At 35.8% G+C, this 26282-nt stretch overlaps 1 protein-coding gene across 1 annotated transcript in view; it reads right to left on the bottom strand.

The window, feature by feature from the left end:
* LOC150110518 (T-cell leukemia homeobox protein 3-like) overlaps positions 1 to 26282 on the bottom strand; it is an 84129-nt gene that overhangs the window by 22960 nt on the left and 34887 nt on the right. The window contains exon 2 of the mRNA XM_090394422.1: positions 18629 to 18860. Within this exon, the coding sequence (XP_090250548.1) occupies positions 18629 to 18860 (232 nt within the window). The remainder of the gene's footprint in view (positions 1 to 18628; positions 18861 to 26282) is intronic.

Below are 26282 nucleotides of genomic sequence, written 5' to 3'. Positions count from 1 at the left end.
TCGATTATAGGGCATCTGCTTCTTTGCTGCTTTGTATGCGAGCACCAAATAAACGGCAAAGGATAAGCCAACAAAGCTGCTAACTGATTCCTATATCTTTTAGCTTCGTCCTCTAAGAACAAGTACTGCGTACTACAACTAATGATTTTTTAATCTATGAAAATATAATTAAAAGCAACAAAAGAGACCTGAAGGAAAACATGACTACAAACAAATCATAAAAAAAGGTGCGTCTCGTAACAGCATTCTTGCGTGGTGACACCATTCATTATCACAACAATGGAACCAACCTAGGACCGTTTTTACATGGGCAATATAGACACAATTTTTTTTCATTTAAATGGTCCAAATGAAAGGATAGTTTTGATATAATTCTTTAAATTTTCTAAAGCCAGAGAGAAATTATTATTATATTTCGAATTGTTTTGTCCCCAAACGGAATTATTCTCATTTTTCTTCAAGGGGTTTGTCTCTCCAATCGAGCACCAGTTTAATGATAAAATTATAGCAATGCAAGCCTATGCAATCATCAAATAGACACGGGATTTATATGAATCTTGTATTTGTTTGCATACAACATAGGTCGAATTTTCACAAGTTATTGGCCCACTCAAACTAAAATGTATCTAGTGACCCAACTGAATACAACAGTTGTAAACGTTTCGGTAAAAAAAAAAAATCTATTTTTATTTTAGTGAATAAAATGTTTCTAGAAAGGTGAATCTAAAGTGATTGAATTCAAGGTTTTAATTGGAGAATTCTTTTTTTATGTGAGTTGTTACATTTCTGGGATGAGTGAACTTATATCTGTTTACATGCGTTTTTCCTGTAACAATATTGTCAACCGAAAATACACGTTAGAGTGGCACATGGAAAATAATAGTATAGGGGTATCTATCTAGGTAAGATCTTTTATCGCCGTATATATTCTCATTAATGTTTAACGCTAGTGATGTGCGTATCGTTGAGGAAAAATGTTAAGTTCGTGAACTTGAGATGTAATTTACAGTTTGAAGGAAAATCAGTAAGTTTATGCAAGTTAAAATTTGGCATTTGATTCAGTGAAAGGAAATGCAATTTGAATTTACATAAAGTATAGTGATATTTTCATTGCATAGCTTAAATACAAGCATCATGTTCCACACCTAGAAATAAACAGAACCGTTCATATAAACATATGGGTTCAGTCACTTTGTTCATGAGATATGGCAACAAAAGCTTAAGGGAAGAGAAGCGTAAAAATAATGTAGTCATAGATCTAAGGTGTATAAGCAGTTAACAAAGCGACAAGATGTTCCAACAGTAAAAGTATAAACGATCTCTGCTGCTCTGCAAGAATTCCTGATACACAGAAAATTGTCAAACGTCGAGTTGTGTCATTCTGCTCTTTTTATTGACATTCCACACGTTCCTGAAGTTTCGGTATATGTTTCGAAAGCAACTGTAAATAGGAGGACCCTGGTACTCGAAGTGGTAACTTATAAGGACCTAAGGGGAGGAGATGGTCAATTATTTAGCACTCAACCACTTATTGCAAAATGATGTGGAATCACAGATTTCCATCAGCTTGTGTGCTGGTTATGACTATTCAAAATCCCATCCCATGTGAAACACACACCATCCGTCGCCAACGCTCGGCTGAGAAAGATTGATGCGATATATCTTGTATATTCGTAATACTATTCTCAAAATAATCTCGCTTCCTTTCAACATATTTCCTACACGATGTAATACGTTTTTCAAAGCCATCGTAGTAAACTCTTCTGTTTTCAAAACATTTCCATACCTTTGCTTCGAAGTGCTAATCGTTTTCATCCATCATTATAATTTTTTAATTAAAATTCGATCTATGAAATATCACCACCCTGACCTTACTGAGAGTTATAAGTTCAAAACTTGGCCTTCCGCGGAAAGTCTATGCTGATTATCGTTTGGGACAGCAAAGACTTCATTCACGGATAACTATAAAGCAATGTGAAGATCTTGAAAAAAAGTTGAAACAACAAATTAATCATGTTGGTGCAGGGAAGGACTATTGCTTTTGCAACATGAGAGCACGAGGTTAGACACGTGCATTCATTTAAATAGCTATTGAAGAGATCTGACCTAAAATTGTGAAACATAATTCCTGCAGGCCGATCCATTTCCTAAATTGAAAATGAATCTAGAAGTATCCATTTTGAAAATGACGAACAACAGAAAGCTGAAAATGATTTCGAAAATAACTTGAAGAGTTTTACTAGGACAGCTTTGAAAAACTTGTTAAACGGTGGAGAAAAGTTATTGAAAGAGAGGAAAATTATGTTAATAAACGGTGCATAAAATTACAGTAGAGAATTTAAATAAACGCTTGTTTATTTATTTATTTATTTCAACGATATATGTAGAATGAGAAGGTATCACGATGGATATTTTGAAACGTCTTTCGTACATCTTAATAAGCACCGTGTTCTACACCCACGGGTAAAAGTACCGGAACGTTCATAAAGTAAGATGTAGGTACAGAAAACAGGCAAACCGTTCCGTGAATACGCACAAATCTACAGGCATCAAATACTCTTGAGAGATACAGCAGAAGAATGGAATACGGGCTGCATTAAAATACCGTGACTCCTAATCAGATGGTTTGAGTCGTCCTAGGGAACAGAAGGAAGAGATTTGACTCAGTCATGATCCACTACCATCACGACCTGGACGATTTCATTAATGTTGCACAATCAATGATTACAGAGCAGCGACAGCTTACTCGCAGGTGAGAGAATAAGGTCATTAAAGACGAATCAAATGACTCATTGGGTTCACGACTTCATTAAAATCAAAATGATGTCCCTCAATACGCATGAGTTAACACCCTCCTTTTCATGAAAACATTTCCGTGAATAAATTAGACTAAAGTGGATGCACATTATAAATCGAGGAGCACACTTCCGAAGAAAAAAGTTGAATACTCTTGACGTTACATTTATTTAATAAATGTGATTATGTTATTTAAATGGATCTTGCTAGCTAATCACTGTTAATTAAAATTTATCTCGGATTCGTACTAATCTTGTGTTTAGAATTAGGTTAAAGCAACTAGCAAGATCCATATCAACATTCATTAAATAAATGAATTTAATGATAAAACGTAATGAAAACCAGCGTGTATTTTGTCTGTTAAGTGAGTGTATTCTTCTTACAAGTTTGTTTATTTTAAAGAATGAAAGCCCTCTCGCCTTCCTGTGAGACCAGATCAAACTCATCTTCAGTTATAAAAAACTGGGGGGGGGGGGTTAAGGCGATTCTCATCATCCAACCTGGGATTCGAATGCAGAGATCTTGTCTACCAACGAACGCCGTCAATACCGACGGAGAGCTACGGAGCAACAACAGCTAGCACATCAGAGTTCGCATATCAATCGGCTTCCGACGGTAGATTTAGGGCTTCGTCAGTAACAGCCGACATCATACAAATTCGTATTTTCTTACATGCCGGAGAAAGCTTCACATTCTTTTCTCCAAAAATTCACGATCCTTGACCTCAGTACATGGAATGGCATAATCAACAGAGAATGACTATAACTTTAAGCTTCTAATTACATTAATTTCGACTAATTGCGTGTTAATTTTTGAAAGGCTTGTTTTTGGTTAAGTAATTACATGAGCATCCAGCTGTCAGAAACGGTTACGAACAGCAACACTGAAAAGAAAAAGAGATTTTGAGAAATTTGGTTTGGTGATGCGATGTACCTCTGAGTGAGGAAAATGATAAGATGGTTGTTGCAGTATTTTTTCTCATATACGAAAGCTGTCTTAAAATAATTTAGGTTGTTGTAATATCTAATTTTCAAGCAGTTCTAAATTACCATGTTTCCTCTATAAGATAGTAGTTTAGCAAGGATAATCAAGGATGTTCCGTTGAAATGATGACAGTAGTCACATTTTCTGATCATATCGGTGCAATTTCTTTTCTCGTTCAAAAAGAAATAATAACTAACTTGTTTTTGCCTGTCTGCCTAAAGCACGCTAAGTGTGTGTGTGTGTGTGTGTGTGTGTGTGTGTGTGTGTGTGTGTGTGTGTGTGTGTGTGTGTGTGTGTGCGTGTGTTAATGTTCCAGATTAAAGAAATCTCTCTAATTTTAGCGCTTAGCAGAAATCCGAGATCATTTCATTATCATCACTGTGAAATGCTTTGTAAAAAGACAAATCTGGCAAATCATCTATTTCTAAATATTCAGCAATGTACCGAAAAAAACAGTATACAAACCAAAAACTTTCAGCAATTATACCGCAATGATGTAAGCTACACGTGAGTCCCATTCATTGGAATAATTTCTTTTAAAAAAACAAAAAAAATCTGTTGTAATGATATGTGAATATCAGGATGGAAAAGATTTTTTATTGTCATGTCTTAGCTATTCTACAAGGTTGTCAATCGTTTTCATAATTCGACCATCAGTTGAGTTGTTTTTTTTTATTACGAGTATGAACATTCTTCTAAGGATAATTTCGGTTTTCACTGGTTAAGAACTTTTGAAAAATTTTAAATTCCTCTATTGAAAATTTAGTCAAGAGGTTAATTACGTTGTAAAACTAAAGTTTAAATTGAGCGAAAACACGTGACCAATAACGCACGAAGAAATAAAGAAAAATATCAGAAAAGAAAAATTGAATTGCAAAGACGAAATTAATGCCAACAAATATCAATACACTCAAAAGTGAAGTTATCATCATCATCATCACTGTTGGTAAACCTTTTTAATGCATAAGTGTCCTAATTTGATGCTTAGCTTTATGCCTACTGAACACATTTTTTCCCTGTAAATTGCGTGAGTTTTCATGGTCAGTTTATCTGTTTGCGGGATGAAAAAAACCTGTCAGAAAAACGAGATAGACTCCCAAGTTTTACAGGAAGAAAAAAACTCTGTCAGCTTTGCATGAGACAGGAAAAATAACTTTCTGTTGAAAATTCCTTATAAAGATTATTTTTTGCATCCTAAACAGGATTAACCCAGATTTTTTTCCACCCAAAACGCGTCGATGATGCTACCAATTGCGTTAAATAGTGCATTACAAAGGAAGCTTAAAATGTGGAGACAAAGCATTTGTTAAATGCTAATCACAGAAAAAGAAGTCAGATGTGTGTGTATTTTGATCACAGTGTGAGTCAAATAATCTAAAGAACTCAGACGAACTGAAATAATGCAGGCAAATTTGCTCTCATTAATGCGATAATACAGAAAAGAAAAATGGACTTCTACATCAGAACTGTCGTCGATGGCTTAATGTATCAAAGTGATGCTGTGCAAGGTCATAATTTTCTTCATGTTTTGCATTATTACAAACCGTAAATGCTGTCAGAGTCAGTCAAGTATTAACAATTCCCTAACGAAAACAGAATCATATTTACAAACTCTACAGAGTTAGATTTAAAGTCCTACTTATTCCTGAAGGTTATTAACTTCTTAAATACCAGGTGTTTTCTAAATTTGCCTCTGGTGTGTCAGGTCCTTCCTCAATCAAGTCATTAACTGCGTACATTACATTCGTGTTCATGTCAATGTACATTTAATGATAAATTGTAATTTATAATTATCAGAATTTCGTGGATATCATTTTGCCTTCGTTCTTTTTTTCAGCGATTCTAGTATCGATCGTCAATATAGCAATATTTATATTCATCGCCTCAGAATTTTCTAGTTTAAGTAAGTGTCAATATTCCTTAATCAGAAGATCCTGTTCTAAAGAAAGATTCGCTAATTGAATCAGTACATCAAAAGGCTTCATCGCTCGAGTAAGATCTGATTTGCTTAATGTTTCAAATTTAATAGAGATGGATTTATTTCAAGGTATCCAAGTGCTAGAGAAAGTATGAGTTCGACATTTCAGGCTTTGGAATTACCACTAAAATATGCTTCGTAGGAAACTTCGTTTACTACGAAGCTTCTGATGTGGATTCTGTTACTAATGGCTATGGATACAATGGAAACCTGCCAAAATGTGCGTTAACATACATACCATGTACAATTATGATTTATGTAGTTGTTTATGATATTGTACAGTATGAACAGTTATCGTTTTTATCCGGTATGCATGTAACTAATATCATATAAGGATAATAATTTGGCAAATTACTAAACGTACTCCCTGTAAAGAAGCTAGATAAGCCAGAACACACATTAGCTATAATGAATAATACGTTATATTATTCATTATATACATAGATTATCGCAACTGAAATATTTTGCAAAGAAAGGTAACGGACAACCATATTAAAAATTAATTAATATTTTGGCTTGTTTTTCAGCACACACTTTTTTGAAATCGTAGAAATGGTTCTTATAAACATTTGTTTAATTTAATTTAAACGATATTCATGAAGGAATATCAGAAATGAGTTGCAAGTAACGTTCACTGCACTGCAGCAAAAAAGTGAACCAAGTACTGTACTTCGCTGTGAAGCGACTGAAAGTGTTATTAACCATTGCTATGAGCTTCTTTTGACGCCGACTCGTTACCCCTCGGCAAGGAAAGCTTGCTCAACTACTTAGAAAGCATTATCTTGAAGAAAACATGAAATACTGAATTAATATTCGTAGCTACTGTTTACGAAGCTATTTTGTGTTACTACTGCATACTTAGTTCTCTTGTCAAGGCCTCCCCGATTCTAGGTAGGCGTCATAAAAAACACAACTACTGCAGTCCCGGACCATAAAACTAGAGAAGACAATAAAAAATCGGTGGTCTTTGATGTGTCAGTGCGGGAACTGCCTACAACATTGATTAACAGAGATTATCGCAAAAGAGCAATTTTCCAGTTTAATAGTCACGGATAAAAAGTGGTTTCTCTTATTAATTGGACAACCCTGCTAAGTAAACGAGACTCCTCCCACTTTGGGAAACTTATGCAATCTAAATGAATAAAAAAATGCTTTAAAAATTTAAACTGGTATGAAAACGAGTTCGTAGAGGGCATTCATATGCTTTATGATTATAAAATAATGGGCAATTTTCTATGGAGAAAAAAAGGGAAATGATGCCTTTTAAAAGGTAAATTTCTTGCTGTTTTTCCATTGCTATTGTTCAAGTGTGCGCGTCGAATGTTAAAATTTAGATTCTGAAGCTTTTGATTCTCTTTAAATACACAAAAAAGGCATTCAAGTTTCTTAATTATTTAAACCTAACCATAAGATAGTTAAATCTCTTAATTTATTTTTCCTAAGCCGTAATTTTCCCTTAACTTCGAATAACTGACACTTTCATCCGAGACCGGGTTAGTTAGTTTTCGCTGTAAAGGTCTAGCAAATATTCGTTGAATAGACGGGATCCGAAACTTGACTCTCCAATCTAAGTCACGCAACGAAACAAGAATTTTGCTTACTGAAACTCGGTTCCCGCAAAACAAATGGCAGACCGGAGAATACATGCAATTAGCAAACATACAGCCTAACAGATTAATTTCTATTTTATTTTATTATTAATTGTGTAAAACCCCAACCACGAAAGGCTATTGGCATATGATAAGTAGCATCTGTATGTAAATGGGCTAATTCTGCTCAAGAGGTTCAATGAGTCTGAAGTGGCTTGAAAAAAAAATCCAAATATGGAACTTTTTTCCAAGCCACTTCTGACTCAATAAACAGGGTGCTAACCTCACATTAGGATTTGCACCTACAACTCTTTGTCGGAAAGCGAATACGCTGTTCACTAGTCCAACTAGGCCAGCAGACTAATTCCAACCGTGAGGCAACTGTCATTCTGTTGTCTACGACCAAGGATGCCTCCAAAATTAATGATTATAGATGTGTAGTAAGAGTGGATCTGCACACTCATGTATTATGCAAAGTATATTTAAAAATACACTTTGCATAATAGACAAGAAATATTTCAACCATATATCTCTTTATTTCTAGCATAAAAATCTAACAGATTGAGAACATTCGGACACTGACCCATGCATAGAAAGATGAAAGCTATAAGAATGAACAGTTTATGGTAGAAGTCCACAAATATATCAGTGGCGGCTGTCACAGGTGAAATCTCGGACAATAAAAAATACTGCAAAGCAGGAAAAGCAGTACAATTTTGTAACCTTTTTTTTATAAAATAAAAATATTTTTGTTATTGACTAAGACACAGCTGAAGTCAAACCTTTCATATTTCTAGAAGAATAATGTGAAGTAATTGGTACAGCACAAGATCCTTATTTTCGCTAGGAAGAAATCGTCAATAAATGTATCGTTTTTAATTTAGTTATCTGGTACGTGAAGTTTAATAACTAAAAGTCAACTAAATAATCAGCTTATTGGTAGTATTTATGGTTTGCGAGTGCCAGCATAAATTAATTGCTGTTTATTATTCGTTATATATATATAACACTGGTCGAATGACCTTACTTTATAAACCTTGAACCGACAGCGCTCATTGGTACAGAGAAACGACTTCATCATGCAACCATAGATCGTACATATCCGTGGCCTCCATTGGGTACATGATGAAGTCGCAAGATTCCAAATCGTATGTCATAGTAATACGTGATTGGTGTAGAGTGCCACATTTTTTATTCCATTAGCTAAATTGAATGCGTTCATTGCGTATTTTACAAGTGTTGCGGAATGTGTTACCATGGTTTCATGAACGCAGAAGAAAGTGCAACAGCAAATCTGCTAAAAAGGTTATCTGTACTTTGTCCGCTTTTTTTTTTTTAAAGATGAAATACATTACAAATCGAAATGTTAAACGTTAACTTATTATATATTTAATACATATGCCATGTTGACTTGGGATAGATTTTTCTTAGAGGTTTGTCCTCTACTTTTACTCCAATTAATCTTTATTGATATCCAGTTGCATAGAAACCTGATGAGAGAGATTTCGGATGTTATATTCTCTCTTGGCAATCGTGCCTACTCGTACTGAGAAAGAAAACTTTACCACGCAATAAAACTGCAGCAGTAAACATACCAACTGAGACAGAGCAACTCAAGCAGCACACCAAACGAAGTCGTAAACGCTCGCAAGAAGTAGTCACCTCCTAATTAAGCCTCAATATCGATTCTACAAATCCCTCTGGCACATTCGGGGACAGTTATTAAAAGGGCACTACACAAACACGACACGAAATGGAGTCGGCAATCTCGAGGCCGCACCGACAACGCCCTTTCATCAAGTTATAATACGGCAAACACCCGTTTTTAAAAAAAGACTAGGAAATGCTAAAAGAAACTGCTACTTCCCTTCCTAAAGAGATCGAGCTACCAACTGCGCAGACCACCATTTATCATCGGGAAGCGTTAACAGTGACATAATGTAATTCGGATCTCTTGCAGCCAATAGTTGGCTCAGTTCTCTAAGTAAAAGACTTTAATAATGTCTTCAATTTAGTACCCCGAGACGATTCATTTATTCTTGTGCAGCAGAAGAACATCTCGTTAAGATACGAGGGCTTCACGCATTGCTGTTCGTCTTGACTTAAGATGTAGATTAATTCATATTTAATATCGAAGCCATCCTGTCATTTTCATCTCTTTCTTCTACTTAATGTTTAATTCATCGTTTTATGTAATCGCCATCATTAAGACCCTCGCTCCGCTGTATCTGTGGTTAGCTGGGAGTCACAGCACGTCCTGGCACTTCAGCCATTCCCGACTGATGAGGGGTGGTAACTCTACGAGCAGAAGACCTAGGAGAGATAGAGAGAGGAAGAGCAAGTCATTCTCTGGTGTTCGTTTCTCTTGTTTCTGATGCGGTCATCGTAGCGCGATACACTTTTGAGTGACGACCATGTCCATTTTTTTTTTTTTTAAGTCTGCGCAATCAATGTTTGCTTTTGTTTAAATGTTCCCTGCAAAATATTCGAAATTATAGAATAGGCCCAAGTGCTATGCAGGGAATCAATCACCCTTAGAAGTGATTCCAGTTTTTAAGTAGTCATCGATATATTTCACCACAAAATATTTAAGTTTCAGCTTAATATGATAAAAACTGGTTCTAGTCCCGAAATTCTCAGAACAACATTTAGCTCATGGTAGATTTCCGATAAGCTAAATTTAGCCTAAGCGAAACTATAACTGAGCGACATCCATCTGACTATCATCTCTTCATCACTCAATCTTTGCCGGAGTTCATGGGCATGCTTGATGTTCGCGTAATTGCTGATCATGAATTTGTACTAAGCGTTCCTTTACCACACAGAACCCTAATAACTGTCAATTACTTCAACCCTGTGATTATTGTAAATGTGACAGTAAATGGAGATTGTGACATAAATTCATAGCTCCACCTTCGGGGCACTATAAAGCTACGTCTAATTGCAGTTCTCATCGTGATCACAAGTGAATTTTTGATATACCAATTCTCACTGTTCCACAGAAACCTCGCCTAGTACTTTGATCCCAACGAAAATAATTGTTGGGGTCAAAAATGTGCACGCTTTTTTTTTTTTTTTTTTTAAATTTAAGGCGCAATTTTAAAATATGGAACAATTAATGTTGGCAGTAGAATTCACTTTATTTGAATATAAAGAAATACAATGATTGATATAAATAATCACCTTAAATTATGTTTTTGTTTTCCTCTTTAATGTTGGTCAGTCTCATATATGGACACAGTAGGGTTTTTCCCTGCTGGAATCAATATTTTTTCGACTTATTACAGACAAACTGGACAGAGAACACATATAGTTTTGGACAAAATGGCCATGCCTTTAGTTTTAATTATTTGGAGCGATATAAAACAATCAAGAAAAACTAGCTTTAATAAAGAGTGTATGTTAAACGTTACGAAATTAGCATATAAACTTTTGCAGCCCCCACATCTTATTAGAGACTTCCAAAATTCAGTAACATATTCCAACAATCAACAGTTATCAGCGTCAGAGCTGTCTTAGTTGTAGAGTTGTAGTGATACACTTGTCGTACACACACTTAGAAGTATTAGGCCAATCCCTACGTTAAGGATGAATTTACTTTTAATGTTATTAAAATATTAAAAATCGACCGCACTATTTCAGACAATAATACAAAAATTATGGTTAGAAACATGAGATGAAGGAGACCGACTGCCAATTCATGGAGAAAAGGTAGGCTTAAAAGTGTTCTACGATTTAATGAAAAGACGTTAGAAAATTTCTTTCTTGTTAATATGTTGCATACGCGCAAATGAGATGTCATGACAGTAAGGGATCAACAAAGAAAACTGGTAAATATCAACTGATTAAGTACAACATATTTAAAAGAAATTATGTTGTACTTTTCCATACTTTAAATTTAGCAAAAGCTATGAACACCTAATTCAAGGAATATCAGATTTTGTTTTCCATAGATACGAGAGCAACAGATGACTTGTCATTCTTGATAAATATGTAGATTCTCTTTTTTTTAGCCTTTACTTATAAAATTGACATTCTTCAGATATTGTTGATTTTGTATTTACATCGTGTAGGCATGCCGAGCTATTGGACTATTTGGAGTTATGGTCGAAGCAAACTAAGGATAAAGTCAGTGTATTTTAGAGAATAAAAAAGTAGTCCTTTATATAAAGTCACAGTGATCACTTCCCTATTGTGTACCGGATACCAGTATCACGGAATACGATAATAATATTATGGTCACACACCAGGAAAAGCGTCTCAAACAACGGGCGGAAGGAAGTCCAAGTCCGAACTGTCCCACGGAAGGATGAGCTTTGGATTTCCTTGTGGATTTAGCCCTCATGTGGTGGGAAATGATTGGCAAAAATTGATATGCACAGGCGTTATTCTTGTTAACAAAATAGCTAAGTGACTCAGCATAGCGATATATGGATTCTGAATGGAGGACAATAGTGTACTGACGTCAGTCTTAATTACTTAGCTTATGCATGTGATGAATTTATGCTTGGGAAGTTCTTTCTTCCTCCCCAAATAACTTCAAGGCATCAGCATCCATGTAAACACAAAAACGAACTAAATCATACTGTGACTATTCTTGAGCATCCTGCTAGAATCCGTGTGTTCATCTGCCAAATGGGAAAGTACACATCTTCTGAATTGTGCTTTTCTGAAAGAGCACAATTCAAATGGATTCCCAAATTCAATTCATATTATAAAAAAGAAGGTAAAAACACGTAAAAAGATACGTTCAGAGACTATCTATGAAAAACACCGACATTCAGTTTTAATCAAGACATTTTCTCCATACACGTACCAAAAGATGAATACAGTTTAGTTGAGAAAGGGCGTCGCACCCTGAAAATTTCGAAGATAATGCAGAATTAAACAAGAAAAAGCGTCAGCAAATAGTTTAGAAGCAAAAAACTCAAACAAGAAAATAAATAAATTTCAGCTGTACTATACTTTGCTAAAATAAAGCTTACGTATACGTATGTTTACGATACTAAGCGCATGGTCTGCGTTAACAAGCCTTTGTTCTAACCGCATCTCATTTATGATTGCTATTCGTAGTGAACATAACAAATCTTTGTAATCACTTTCTCATGATTGACTTAGATGGCCGCGGGGGGGGGGATCTTGGAACATATCCCCTGTGGATTAGGTGGGACAACTATACATAAATTTCTATGTATATGAAAGAAATATTAGTATAGAAATTTGAAAAGTTAGATAATCTCGATACCAAATATTTCCTTATACAATCATGATCAAATATCTGGCTTCGAGATTATCTAAATTTTTAAATTTGTATACTAATACAGTGTTTCTACACATAGAAATTTATATATAGTAGTCCCCCCCCGTTAATCAGGCACGTTTCAAGATCCCCCCCCCCCCCACAAATACCTGAAACCGCGAATAGTACCCAACCCTATATATATATATACTATGTTTTTTCCTATACATACATATCTATGATAAAGTTTAAATTATAAATTAGACACAGTAAGAGATTAATAACAATAACTAATAATAAAATACAACAATTATAACAACCTACTGTAATAAAAGGTATGTGAATGGAATCTTAGCAATCTCAGCATACATTTTGCTGATTATTTTATGAAGTCAATTTGGGGCCATTACTACGTAAAATAAGGGTTACACCGCGATACTCGATCTCACAACTGAGAACTACTCAGAAAGGAGCGCAAAAACTTAAAACTTATAAATTGTATTATTCAAAATTAAGTGGATATTGAATACCACATATATTGAATCCACTTAATTTTGAATAATTTTACTTCGCCGAAGTGAAGCCTGTTGGCTGTTATTTCAATAATTATAAATTGTATATTACTAAAAGAAAGAGCCATAAGGCTTCATTTTGGCGATGTAAAGTTACACAGGCAAAGTGGATATTAGATCCAACATTATTTCAAAGCCGAATGTTTGTACATTTGGCTTTGAATTCTCGTAAGCTCTCAGGTCAACTTACGAGGCTTTCATAGTTTGTACAAACATTCGGCTTTGAAATAAGGTTACATCTAGTATCCACTTTACCTAAGTAATTATAAATTGTTTATTTTTGGAATTTTCCATTTAATATTTTCGGACTGCGGTTGATCGCGGATAGCGAGCTCATAGATAAGGGGGGACTACGGGTATAAAATAAAGAAGCAATGCGTAATTACTGTGGGTCATAATAAAAGTGTGACCTTACAATAGCAATGATCATCAGTTGGGATTAGTCGGCGGATGTGAATTAATCCTTTGATTGATGTGACTATTTGACGACGCCAGCACAGCAATGCTTAAGATAATCTTGAGTGTGGTTCCCTATCGGCTTTGAGTATTACAAAGATATTATGTAGCAGGTAGGAAGATATAAACGTTTTGTTTTATTTAATCACAATAACGACTTTTACAACTATAACTTAATATTTTGTAGTCATCTTTCATATATAACTTCCCTGCCCAGCGAAAAATGACTTAAAATATCGCATTTTTATAATGAAAACAACACGTGGCTTTTCATGTAACAATTAACATCCTACATACGAATGAAAATTTACTAGCCAATCAAACATTGACATTTTTTACTAGTCTGCGCATGCTCCACTTTTTTTTTTTTTATGCTGTTCATTCTGGGAAGTAGGCTATTAAAATACTGGGATGTAACCTGCTGTACAAGACTTAATAATTATGTGCTTGGTATTTTAATTGGCTGCCAAAAGATAAAGACATTTTTTGTAATAAGAGATCGGGTGGATAAGGACTTAAATGAATGGTCGGTTGTGAATAATTGCTAGAAAACAAAAAGAAACGAATCAAATGACTACTTACGTGAAAGAATTTTAAATCATTATAGTACCTCATAATTCTTGTTTACTATGAAGAAATCTTGATCACTGGGGGAATAATTTTTATTAAAGAAACTGTACGCCAAAAGATACGAATATAAGCTACCTCCACGCAGAACGCTACTAAGGGTGAAGCATAATGCTTTTAATCCCTGCTATCTGATAGGTTACTGTGTAGGGAAAAATTTATGAGCTACGTGCTCAGCCCGAATTGAGCAAATTATAGATCTTTGAAGGGAACTAGGATGGTCTTAGGTCGTGTATATTTGCATAATTCCGATTCATCATAATTTGCTGCTTATTGAACTAGTTCATTTGGATATGAGAACGATTTTGAGAAATATTTTACTGCGAGAGATTGCAGGAAAGTAGATATAAGGGATATTTGTGTCTCGATAAAGTTGAACATTTCTAATGTACCATGGTGCATTTAAGATCATGCGTAAGCATTTGTTTTGCAGTCTAAGGATGTTTCAGCTTGAAGTATGGCTCCAGACGGGAGACGCATAAGTGATAATGGGACGAATCATCAACTGATAGAGGAGCAATTTGATTTTAATATCTAGTTTGCTGTTCCTATTGATAAGAGGGTAAAGCTGTGCTATGACTTTTGATGCCTTTGCACATAAGGATTTTGTATGCGGACTGAAGGTTAGTTTTCTATCTAGCAGAACGCCTAAATATTTGGCTTCTGTTTTCCAGGAAATCCTGATGTTAAATAGAAAGATGTCTTCTTTGGGAGATGTTGAATTTTTTGTGAACAGAAGAGCGCTGCTTTTTTGAGGGTTTACTTGCAGTCTCCAATTGGAGAACCATTGTTCCAGTTTCAGCAGGTTATCTTGTAGTTTCTTTGAAACAAGATGCGGTTTAAGAGATCTGGCCAGTATTGCTGTATCGTCGGCATAGAGAGCAATGATAAATGACATCGGGTTATGCGGGATGTCCGCCATGTAAATCGAGAAAAGTATCGGCGCAAGGAGGGATCCTTGAGGCACTCCAGCCAAGATCCACCGCTGGGTAGAAACCGCCCCATTTAGTTTAACTTGCATGCGTCTTCCAGAAAGAAAGGACTTAATGAGGTGGATCAGATCCAGTGGAATGCCGGCTAAAATCAACTTGTATAGGAGTCCAAGGTGCCATAATTTATCGAAGGCCTTTTCTAAGTCAAGAAACACTGCTCCGGTGTATTGATGCTAGTTGAAGCTGGTGGTAATGTATTCAACTAGTCTATGGATCTGTTGAGTAGTGCTGTGAGTTTGCGTAAACCAAACTGCTCTGTGGGTAGGATATTTAGCTTGTTAACAGAAACTTGAATTTGGAGAGGATGACTCTTTCAGCGATTTTGTCCAAAGTGGAAATAAGACTGATGGGGCGATAACTTTGTGGCAGCTGTGGGTCCTTACCAGGCTTATAAATAGGGACCACATCTGCCAACTTCCAAGCATAGGGAAAGTATTTTAATCTAAGCATAGCATTTATTGTTGTTGTAAGATGTACAACGGCCTTTCGGGGTAGCAATTTAATAACTTTATTTGGGATGCCGTCAGGTCCAGGAGCTTTTTTATTTTAAAAATTTTTTATGATGTCGTAGATTTCGGCTGGAGAAGTAGGTGTGACTTGGCTGGTACAAGTATCGCACTGTTTTAGTACGTATTTGACGTGGCGGCGGATTTTATAAATATGATTGAAGTTCAGGTTATCATAAGATGGACTGCACTGCTTTTCTAAATTTTTGACTATAGTTTCAACTTTTTCAGCATCTGAGTGAACTATGCCTAAATCCGATTTGAGAGGAGGAAGAGTTTTATTTTTATTGTTGATATTTCTTAACAGTTTCCAAACAGTTTGATCACCGGGTGAAATGGAAGCTAATTTATCTTCCCATAGGTTGTTTCTGTGAGCCTTCAGTGTATCTCTCATTACACTATTCAACCAGTTGAGTAACTTTTGATCCTGGGGAGCCCTGGTATTAAAGTATCTTTTTATTGCCTTATTTTTTTCTCTGATTAAGTTCATAATATCTTCTGGAAGTCTTTTAGGCTTAGAAGTAGGCGTATTTGAGGAGTAGATGATAAGGCTGCATTGATTTGTTGAGTAAATTTATTGATTGCAGAATCAATTTCTTCTTTAGAGTTAATATGAGGAACAGGACCAAAGTAGTTTGGGAGCACATTAGATAATTTTTCCCAAGGTATGAAGGTGTGAGGCGGGGGGAACATCCCTTCTGATTGCCTAATTGGAGAAGAATAGTTGTGGTCAGAGGTTAATTCGTCAAGTGAATCCAAGTTGTACTAAAATTTGACATTTTGGAGGACAACTATGTCTAGGACGTCGGAGGAGTCAATTGGACTGATATGAGTAGGTATATAGGACCAGCCACAGCTATGCAATTGGAACTTGAGTAGTTAAACAGTATTCGGCCATTTTTGTTGGTAGATTTACTGTTCCAGGCAGGATGTTTTTCATTAAAGTCTCCAGCGATGATGACCGGTCCTTTTACTCCAAGGATGGCATCCAGATCTGAGGTCAACAATGTTTTTGATGGAGGGTTGTAAGCAGCAAACATTTTTAGGTTTCCAATTGAGTTTGTGAGGACATTAATGCTTGTGGTTTCGAGGTTGGTGGTTGGTTATTGAATAATGGTTGATATAGTTTTTGATAAGGGTGGCTGTACCTCCACCTCTACAGTCAAGTCTGTCGTTTCTGTAAATCTGATACCCTCTGATTTTTAGGTTGTCAGCATGACTCAGGTGAGTTTCATTGATTAGAAATATGTCTGGATTATATCTATTATTGAATTCCTGTATTTCCAACACTCTGTTTTTGATACCGTTGGCGTTCCAAGCAATAATCCTAAGCGAATCTGGGGTGATTTTTTTCCCTGTGCATCAGAGAGTGCAGATAATATGGATTGGGTTTGCTGTAAGAATCTTTTTGTAACACTCAAATCCATCACTAAGATGGATTTGAGTTGCTGAAATCTTGAAGCATATTTGCAAGAGAAGAGGTGATAATAGCTGATAGATTTGAATGTGGATTAGCCAGGTTCTGGGTTTGTACTATTTGTTTGGCTTGAAGGGGTAAAGCAAGAATGCTTTTCATATTCCCCGTTATCTGTAGTGAGGACAGTGTAAGGATAAGGTGTTATTGAGCTATTAGAGCTCTGATCATGGCAAGAGGGCAACAGCAATAGCCGAGCCTCAGTTAGAACTTCATTGGCGACAGCATTGTCATCCATTACCCTCCAAGAGTATTAATCATCGCAGCTCATGGTCGATTAAAAGGAGTTACTTTTTGGGAGCGGGCCTTTGAGGTTTTATAATGTTTTATATTCTTTCTTAATGGGTGTATTCTTTGCCTAAGCAACTACTATGACCGAAATGCAGCTACAAAAAATTACACACTTCCTTGTGAGAGTTTTTTAAATCTGCGTTAAAATGTTTATGCAGTGACTAATTAAAGAAATGAAAAAAAAAATGCTATAAGCGAAATACTCTGAAAAGAAAAAAAAAATTATTTTTATTTTGAAAAAGAGACTAATTTTATCATTTACAGACTCGCCTGACATTAATGGTTGGCTTAAATCCAGTTCAAGAAAACAAAATTGCTCTTAATTATGTTGTAATTATATAAACTCTGATTTGAAATAAAGTCGCGTTTTAATGCATTTAATTTCATTAACTAACACCATTAATTACAAAAGTTCGTCCGGAAAAAAAATAACTCCCAGAAAGTAACCATTGCAATGTCAAAAGTATAATAAAAAAAAATCCATTTGAGCTTTATCTAGCTCTCTTCAGACAACCACTTAAGATAATAAACTTTTATGCTTTCTTCTCTCCTTCACTCACCCCCCCCCCATTCCTGTCTGCTGCCAGAAATGCAAAAACTTGGCACAACTTACACACGGTTGGCAAGACCTCAAAACACCGCACTCCAACTTTTCAACCACATTTTATTTTGTTTTGTGTAAGCATGAACTTAATTAATTTGTCGTTTCTGCAGGCATAATGACAGACGGGAAAATGCAGCGCGAACTACGTTAATTTCCCAAGTTACCTGCTTTCCTCCAACTCGCATGCTATACATTGACCATATCATAGTAGAGCGTGTCAACTCCTCGAATGTTAACTAATCACGAACTACCACGTGCGTGCATGTAGTTTCAGAATGCAAAAGCACACCACCTGATGATCCAAGTTAACTGCTTTTTTTTTATATATCAACGATTAGAGTCGACAAGGGGTGCGATACATATCTTACCAATCGCATATACTCAGAAAAAACACGAGAAATCGGACATCGCATGACCGATGGAAGCTAAAAAAATCATTGGTTCCTATGAAGAAATTAATATAAAAGAAAACAGATGTGATGTTAATACTCAAAATGAATCATCATGAGTATATACTTACCGCCATTTCGTCCTCCTATTCTGAAACCACGTCTTAACCTGAGCATCCGTCATCTTCAACTGTTTGGCAAGAGCAGCTCTTTCAGCCGATGCTAAATACTTTTGCTTGTGAAACCGTTTTTCCAATTCACAGATTTGCATTCTTGTAAAGGACGTTCTGGGTTTCTTTCGTTTGGGTGGCGTCCTGTTTTGATAGGGATGACCAATCCTTCTTGGAGCTACAGATGTTAATGCTAGAGGAAGTAAACGATACCATCAATATATATATATATATATATATATATATATATATATATGCTAAACTTAACATTACTTACAAATTGAATATTTGATTAATCGAATGATTGAGAGAAAGAGAGAACATATTTCTTAATGAGAAATTTGAATGTGACGGTTTCCGAGCTTCAAATTTGCTTTCTATGTTTGTTAGTGATACGAGGAATGTGCGTAAACGAAAGAAGAAATAATGAAGAACCACACGTACGAAACTGAGTCGTTCTCCCTTTCATTTCCCTAAAGCAAATAGGAAATTACAGTTCATCCAAAACAAGGGAAAATACACTGTTGTTATTCTATAAGGAAAAAGTTATACATTTCTATTAACGGTTGTTGTGTTTATTTCACGACATAAAATAACTTAAATAAGTATTAAGCGATTGAAAGAAGGTGAAATGGCGATTTTAGTGTTTTAAGAAATCCTCTGAGGTAGATATAAATATAACTCTCAGTAATTCCACGAGAAGCTAAAGCCTGATTGGTAGGCAATGAAATATTTTCATTGACTCACTCATGAAAATAAGCATGCAGACAGTTAATAACACGTGCTTTGAAAATAAATGAATTATTAGTGTACTTTTTTCATTTTATGAGAACAGAGTTGTGGAATAGCCTGTACACTTGACTTTTTTAAGCCAATAGTCATGTTTTAAGTTTTGAAAATATCACAGAGGATTATGTGCAGATTTATTGGAAAACCAACAATTGTTCGGTGGATCAGACGGTTTTAGGTGAGAGATCACCCCTCCCCCCACAAATGTGAGACGATCGCCAATTTTAATTGGTGAACAAAAGCTAAGATTTTATGAGAGCAAGGTTTCTGGATTACATAACCCATAGCCCATCCATGGTGTTAAATGAAGTTGTAGATTTATAATTTTTTTAATGCGATTCATCAATTCCTCGTATGCCCATATTTATGCCAAAAATGTGCGTCACTCGAAACCAAAATGAATCTTATAATATTGACTTATATATATATATATATATTGTCTGCAGCCAAGTTAGCCGGTCTTAGGAGTAGACTGCACGGTTTTTCTCCCCAGTTTATGCGGGGTTTTTCCTCCAGCAAGAAAGCGAACTGGTCCCGTGAACACATAGACTACAGACACATCGAGATGCATAGGGCTAGCCACCTTATCCTCGGGACGGGTACGGTTTAGAAGGGCTAAAGATAGCTCCGTAACAGGCCACTAGGCCTAAATACCTGAAGGGAAGAAGAAATTATATTTTATTTTCGAGGAGTGCTTGATATCATTGATTTGCTTTCTTCATTCTAATAAGTGGTTAAAATCCCTATATCATCCCCACTCAGTCTACAAAAGTTAATAGGGTTAAAATACAATCACCTACTCCCTATAAGGGAATAAAACGCGTTAGATAATGGGATAGAATCCCATCATGGAAGCGCGAACCATTTTTTACTTTTTCAACCGAAGCTGAGTTAACCACTCTAAAACAAACCTGTCATCGAACAGATTTGTTTTAGAGTGGTTAACTCAGAGCGCAACCGAATAGCGGTAATACACCAGTCTTCTCCTGTCCTTAGCATCTTCGCAATTAATTGTGTACAAATGGACTGAAATCTAAAGTTGGCATACGATTTAAGAGTAAAATTACATCCTTAGATTAAGACATTTTCTTAATCCAATCTAATATAATCTACGAGTGGACTATGGATTAGGTAATCTAGAAACAATTATGGAATGTTAGCTTCTTCTGGCCACCAATAAGACTTGCGATGGTCAAACACTGGCCGATGAAAGTCACCTAAAAACATCACCGCTTGGCCAGTTAGGCTGCACATGAAACCAGAGTCAATTTTCCCATTGAAAATCAAAAGGAAACGGCTGAAAAGTTACATAAGAAAGCAGCATATGTATTGATTATGTTAAACACTTTTAATAGTGGACTTCAAGATGACTTGGAACAAATAAACATCAAACAAAGTTTCCTTCTGGCCCCTCACTACCCACTCAAGAAAACTATAGAGGAACAATACTCCTTATCCATTAAATCCATGTATACTATGGTTCTTGTTAGTGCTGGGGGTGGTTTACTACAGTTCCCTGAAGGGGGAAGTCTCAATCACCAGGGTATAATTGACCGGAGCATTGATCGCGCACCAGGAATTACAGGTGGACTCCCTACTAACAATCAGCGCTAAGCGGAACAATTTCGAAGATTATCTTCCCCACATGTCCCTGATGCGGCTTTACAATAGGGAGGGGGGGGGGGAGAACTACCCTTTTTTTTTTCTTTTCGGGTAGGCCGATTCGTTCATCTGCCGTCGCGGCTTGCATGGCAGTGTGCCAATTTCAACAAAACACGAGCTGTCATTTCCTTCGTACGCAAACCGCGTTAGAGATTTAATATTTTCACGCTTTCATGGAACGGACAGATAAAGGCGGTGTTTTTCTTTAAAACTACTCGTAACTGCAGGCAGATTTAAGTTTTATTGCATCAAGGGGGACATTTAAACGGTTTAATTTTCCGCAGGCGGCGATCTTTTTTCTTTATTGTTTTTCCATGTGTGAAAAGAAAACAAATGTCGCAGAAAGAGAATTTAATATAGCCTAATGCGGCCGAAAATATGAGGCCGATCTTTCATCAGTAAGACGTATCATTTATAAGAAGTATCACTTAAAACAGGGCGTAATTACATTTTACAAGAAATAATTCCGAGTAACTGTAGCTTGATTCTTTTATCACACGCAAATGGCTACGAAACTCCCAAGTGTGGCCTTTATTTGAGATAACGACACCATGCCGCCTTAGCGCTGGTTTAAATTAAGTTTAATCTGATGTAGGGTGCGCTGATACATGCTAAAAACTATCCAGTCTGCGATTCTGGCCTGCATGAAAAAAATAATAATAATAAAAATGGAAAGAGGATAAAGATAATGGCTGTTTTAGAGTACGGTGCAAGAACCATTACAGAAACATTTTCCTAATGACTTCACAACTTTGCATGAAGAGATAAACGCAACTTTCTCAAACACCAACCCACTCAAAAAAAAAGTATAAAAATGAATAATATATATACAAATTGGCATTAGTTAACGCACGGAGAAGGAAGAACGAAGTTGCTGATGCTGCAAGAGTTTTCTTTTTAATCATAACGTATTGTTCATTAAGAGAATAATGATAAACAAAAGCAGGGTCTTCAGGGAGATTTGTACGTCAAAAAGGAACTTCACTGTTTTATTTTGCGAACTAAAACAGGAAAGTAATCACTCTACTGCTGCATCGTTTCCTGTTACAGTCAAATCCTCAAACAGTAATTAAGTCCGGTTAGTTTTGTTTTATTTTTTTTTTCTAGTCTTAGAAAACGATACGGGTATCAAAATGTCGTGGAAGCCTTTGGGGGAAACTAATAATAATGGGACTGCATAAATGGTACGCTATATTTCTATTGCCCTTGGGCATTCTGATAATTTCGCAATGGCTCAATGCCCATCCCACAATGTGACGTCATGAAGTACTAATGTCGTCACACGTTAATGGACTGCTAAGGAAGACAGCTGACTTTGCCTTTCTAGCAAGAGACAACCTATGTTACTGACTATATTTTCACTTTGGAGAATCTAACGTACTCAAACGAGATTAATTTATAATTGAGGTTTCAGAGCGCATTTTAATGATGAACAAAGCGGCAAAAAACTGAGAATATTTAGGATTATTCGGATGGTTATTTGCCTTAATCCGTCGCATCTGATGTGTCCTCTTGTATGTTAAAACATATACAAAATCAAAAGCCAGATTTAGTAGCAGTTTTTAAGTCTTTTTACATGATTTTCAAAATTTTTAAAATATATTAGGAAGGTGAATCTTAAAGCAAAATGCCAAACTGACCAAGAAATAATTAAATCTCCTTATGAAGTCTTAATATTCAAAGCATTTCCTTTGACGTCATGACATCGTAAAATAAGCCTATAAACTGAAGACTATAAAGTATTCGCTCAAACGATTCTAACCTATAGAGGCAGACTAGAAAGAGCTTTCTATTAAAATGCTAACATCTTACAAGAAAAAAGTAACAAATTATAAACTTTTGCTTCTTCAACTGCACCAAAACCAGTTTATTATTTTTTTACTAGATAAGGAGTCGACATTAACGGATTTGAACTTTGTTTCCGGTATATGAAATTTCATTATTGTAGAATCATGTATTGACCCAATCACTGATCATACGATGTTAGTTTCAACATTCTCTTAATTCTTGGCTGTTGTTCCGCCTATAAATATACACCTTTAATACGGAGAGTGACAAGCAAGAAAACAATACTTAAAAGAACAATAGTGACAGCTCATAACGTAATAGTTTTCAAAAAAAAAAAAAATACACACGATTTCATGAAGAAAGAGGTCACCAACAGATCAAGAAGAAATAAAAACTAAGAATGTGTACGAAAAATAAAGTAATTGGTTTGCAAACTAAAGACGCCCGCAGCAAACACTTTCTCAAATCAGATTAAACCAAAAGTGCACAATCGACTCTACCGCCCATCAAATTAAAAATCCATTACGCAGAAAGTTGCATTTATTTATTTATTCAGAGGCGCATATGAGTGTTAAAACCTATAATTGGGTCAACCCGTCCACGGTATGGGTCATTAAGGCCATCTTTCCGAGTGGACATTTATGTTACAATAGATTACAACGCAAGCCCTCAATTGTCTTCATCGCGAAAACGCACAGCAGCAGCCCACACAACATTCTGTTGAGGTATATCGACGTTCTTGTATTGAAAAGCGTGGGTGGGAACAACTTTAGCAGTCACGATTTTCTCCTGCGAAAAACTAAATGCTTGTGCCCTTAATACACGCACACACATACGGTTAGTTGTAATTAAAAACTTCGCTATTGTCATTCGACTGCTGGAGTAATGAAGTGTATCTCCGCAGATCAACTGCGTGTTTATGCTCACTTTTTTTTTTTTTTGGCCCCGCAGGCAACAAATACGTTTTCAAGTTGGTAAATTTGTAGCGTCTCGAGTAGCATCCAGTTCATAAAGTGCGTAGAACGTGATGTGTTTTCCTGACAAGTTCTCTTTCGGACGAACCCATCGAGGTCATAAAGCTGATTATGTATGATATCACTCTGCGATTTCAGTTAGTATTCCGGTTATTCTTTTCCTTGTTCAGGTGTCTTTGAAACATTTAGAAATTGCACATGAATACCGGATAACATCATGCAACAGTCCCTTTGGTTGGAAGCGGTATGGGTGATTGTTAACAAAGAAAAATTAAATATACTAAAATCAATTAAACGTTTCTTATCACCCAAGTATTCTCCCCACCCCTTCCTTCAAAAAATAGGACCCAGAGAATAAACTTTGACGATATATATTAACAATCATTCTACCAATATGCGCATTGATACAAATAAACTAAGACCTGTGCACGCCAAAGAAAAACTAGATCAAAGAAGACATTCTGGACGATACAATATACCAAGAAGTGATTTCTAGATTGTGGTAGAAGTCTTCATTATATGATAGGGCTAATCGATTAATGACTAAACGGAAGCACAAACCATCTTCAATAAAAACTACTATTGTGGAAATTATGACAGAAGAAAACATATAAAAATAGATATTCTAATTGTTTAGCCAACTCAGTGTTGCTTGCTTTAGATACATAATTTGTCATGGAATTTCTGGGCAGGAGATGGGAATGGTATGGTAAGCATCATTCTAGATCACCGTGAATGTATTTAGATCCAAGATGTAAATCGATATTGCATTTGATAAAAGTCTTTGAGGTTGTCACTCTTTCTTTCATGAGAAAAATATGTTGAACATGGTTGACTGTTCCTTTTCGGGATGGTAAAATTATTAAGGGACCATCTCCTTGCTTATTGAAGGCCCGAAAAGTTCCACGTTTGGTTTCGCAAGTAGGATTTCCTGAGTCTAAAAATACCAAAAAAATTAAAAAACAAAATGATAAAAAAATCTTTCATCTGCCCACGATATTTAACTTTTCGTGATTGGAAGTAACGTAATAAATGTAAACGTGACTTAGTAATGGAAATATTGCAAAGCATGAGACAATCGCTCCTTTAATTCAAAAAAGTGTGACGAACCAGAAGAAAATGTACTTTATCGCAGCGATTTACAGTGGATGCAAATAATACATAAATATCATATACAGGACAAATAAAAATTAGTAGTTTTATAGTTATTTTGATCCCCCCCCGCAGGCTGGTCTTCTACCTCCCCCAGCATCATCAAGATTTTGGTCCAGTAAGTGCTCCTGTTTTTCAATTTTCTACTCTTAGGAAAAATATAGAAAATTTCTGGAAAAACAAAACTCCTTTATACTTTTGTTTCTGTCCAAAACGAGCTACCGCTTACCCTTAATTAAAAAAAAGAAGCTATTTTTCTTTCTTCTCATCATGGCAGACGGTATGTCAGCTCAGTCTTTGTTTAATTACCATATAATCAATTCTTCGTGCTACGGAAACTAATTAACGAATTTCTCAAACTGAGTGCCACTGAAATGTTAATAAAACAATAATTAAAATGAAAATCGATAGCGAAATGGTTGAGAATTGCCAGGAGAGAGTAACCTTACGAAATATAAATTATAATAATTTCATTGCTCCGTGTGAGACCACTACCATCATCACACATACCGAAAGTCTAAACAGACTTCAAAACGATCCGCGTTTAGTTTTTACAACAGGGTTTCCTGTAAACCATACTGAGATGATGCATCTTAGCTACTAAGCTACGATGCGTCATCTTTATAAGCTCTCCATTTCGCCCATAACTACGATATTCTAACTTGGACATAACTCATATTCATCCTGTTCCGAAAAAAAAAAAAAAAAAAAAAAAAAGAAGAAGGATTTTCTTATCTTAGAATTTTACCCTTTTGCGGGTGGATCGGTGGATGGGATTCTAAATACTGATTTAAAGCTGACAGTCCTTGGCGTTTGGCAACCTACTTTTCTCTTTGAATAGATGAGACTTAATTGATAACCTTCGCCTATTCGGAGATCACCACAGCTGTTCTCCAAAACAACTTCTAAAAGGAAATCAAACATTTAAGGAAAACCAACTTCTACGTAAAAAGCAGTAATTCGGAGCATAAGCTGGTTTCCAGATTATAACAGAAATGAGTCAGTCGGGTTAGCCGAATGGACGATACTTTCAATCTTCCATCGAAAGTATCACCGGAGGATGAAATTCTCTACCACTCCATAACAATCACAAACATCAATGCTCATAGCAGGATTCGAAGCGTCAGTCTGTTGGTTGGAGAGCAGGTAAGTTAATCAATCAGACAATTTCTTTAACAATTATCCCAAATAAATGAAATTAACATCCACGAAATAATGAAAATAAGAAAACAAAACGTTTACACCGGCTT

Source organism: Typopeltis vanoorti, chromosome 1 (genome assembly GCF_054136105.1).
Source record: "Typopeltis vanoorti isolate ZY-2024b chromosome 1, IOZ_Tvanoo_1.0, whole genome shotgun sequence".
Classification (NCBI taxonomy): domain Eukaryota; kingdom Metazoa; phylum Arthropoda; class Arachnida; order Uropygi; family Thelyphonidae; genus Typopeltis; species Typopeltis vanoorti.
This window is presented reverse-complemented; position numbering and strand designations above follow the sequence as displayed.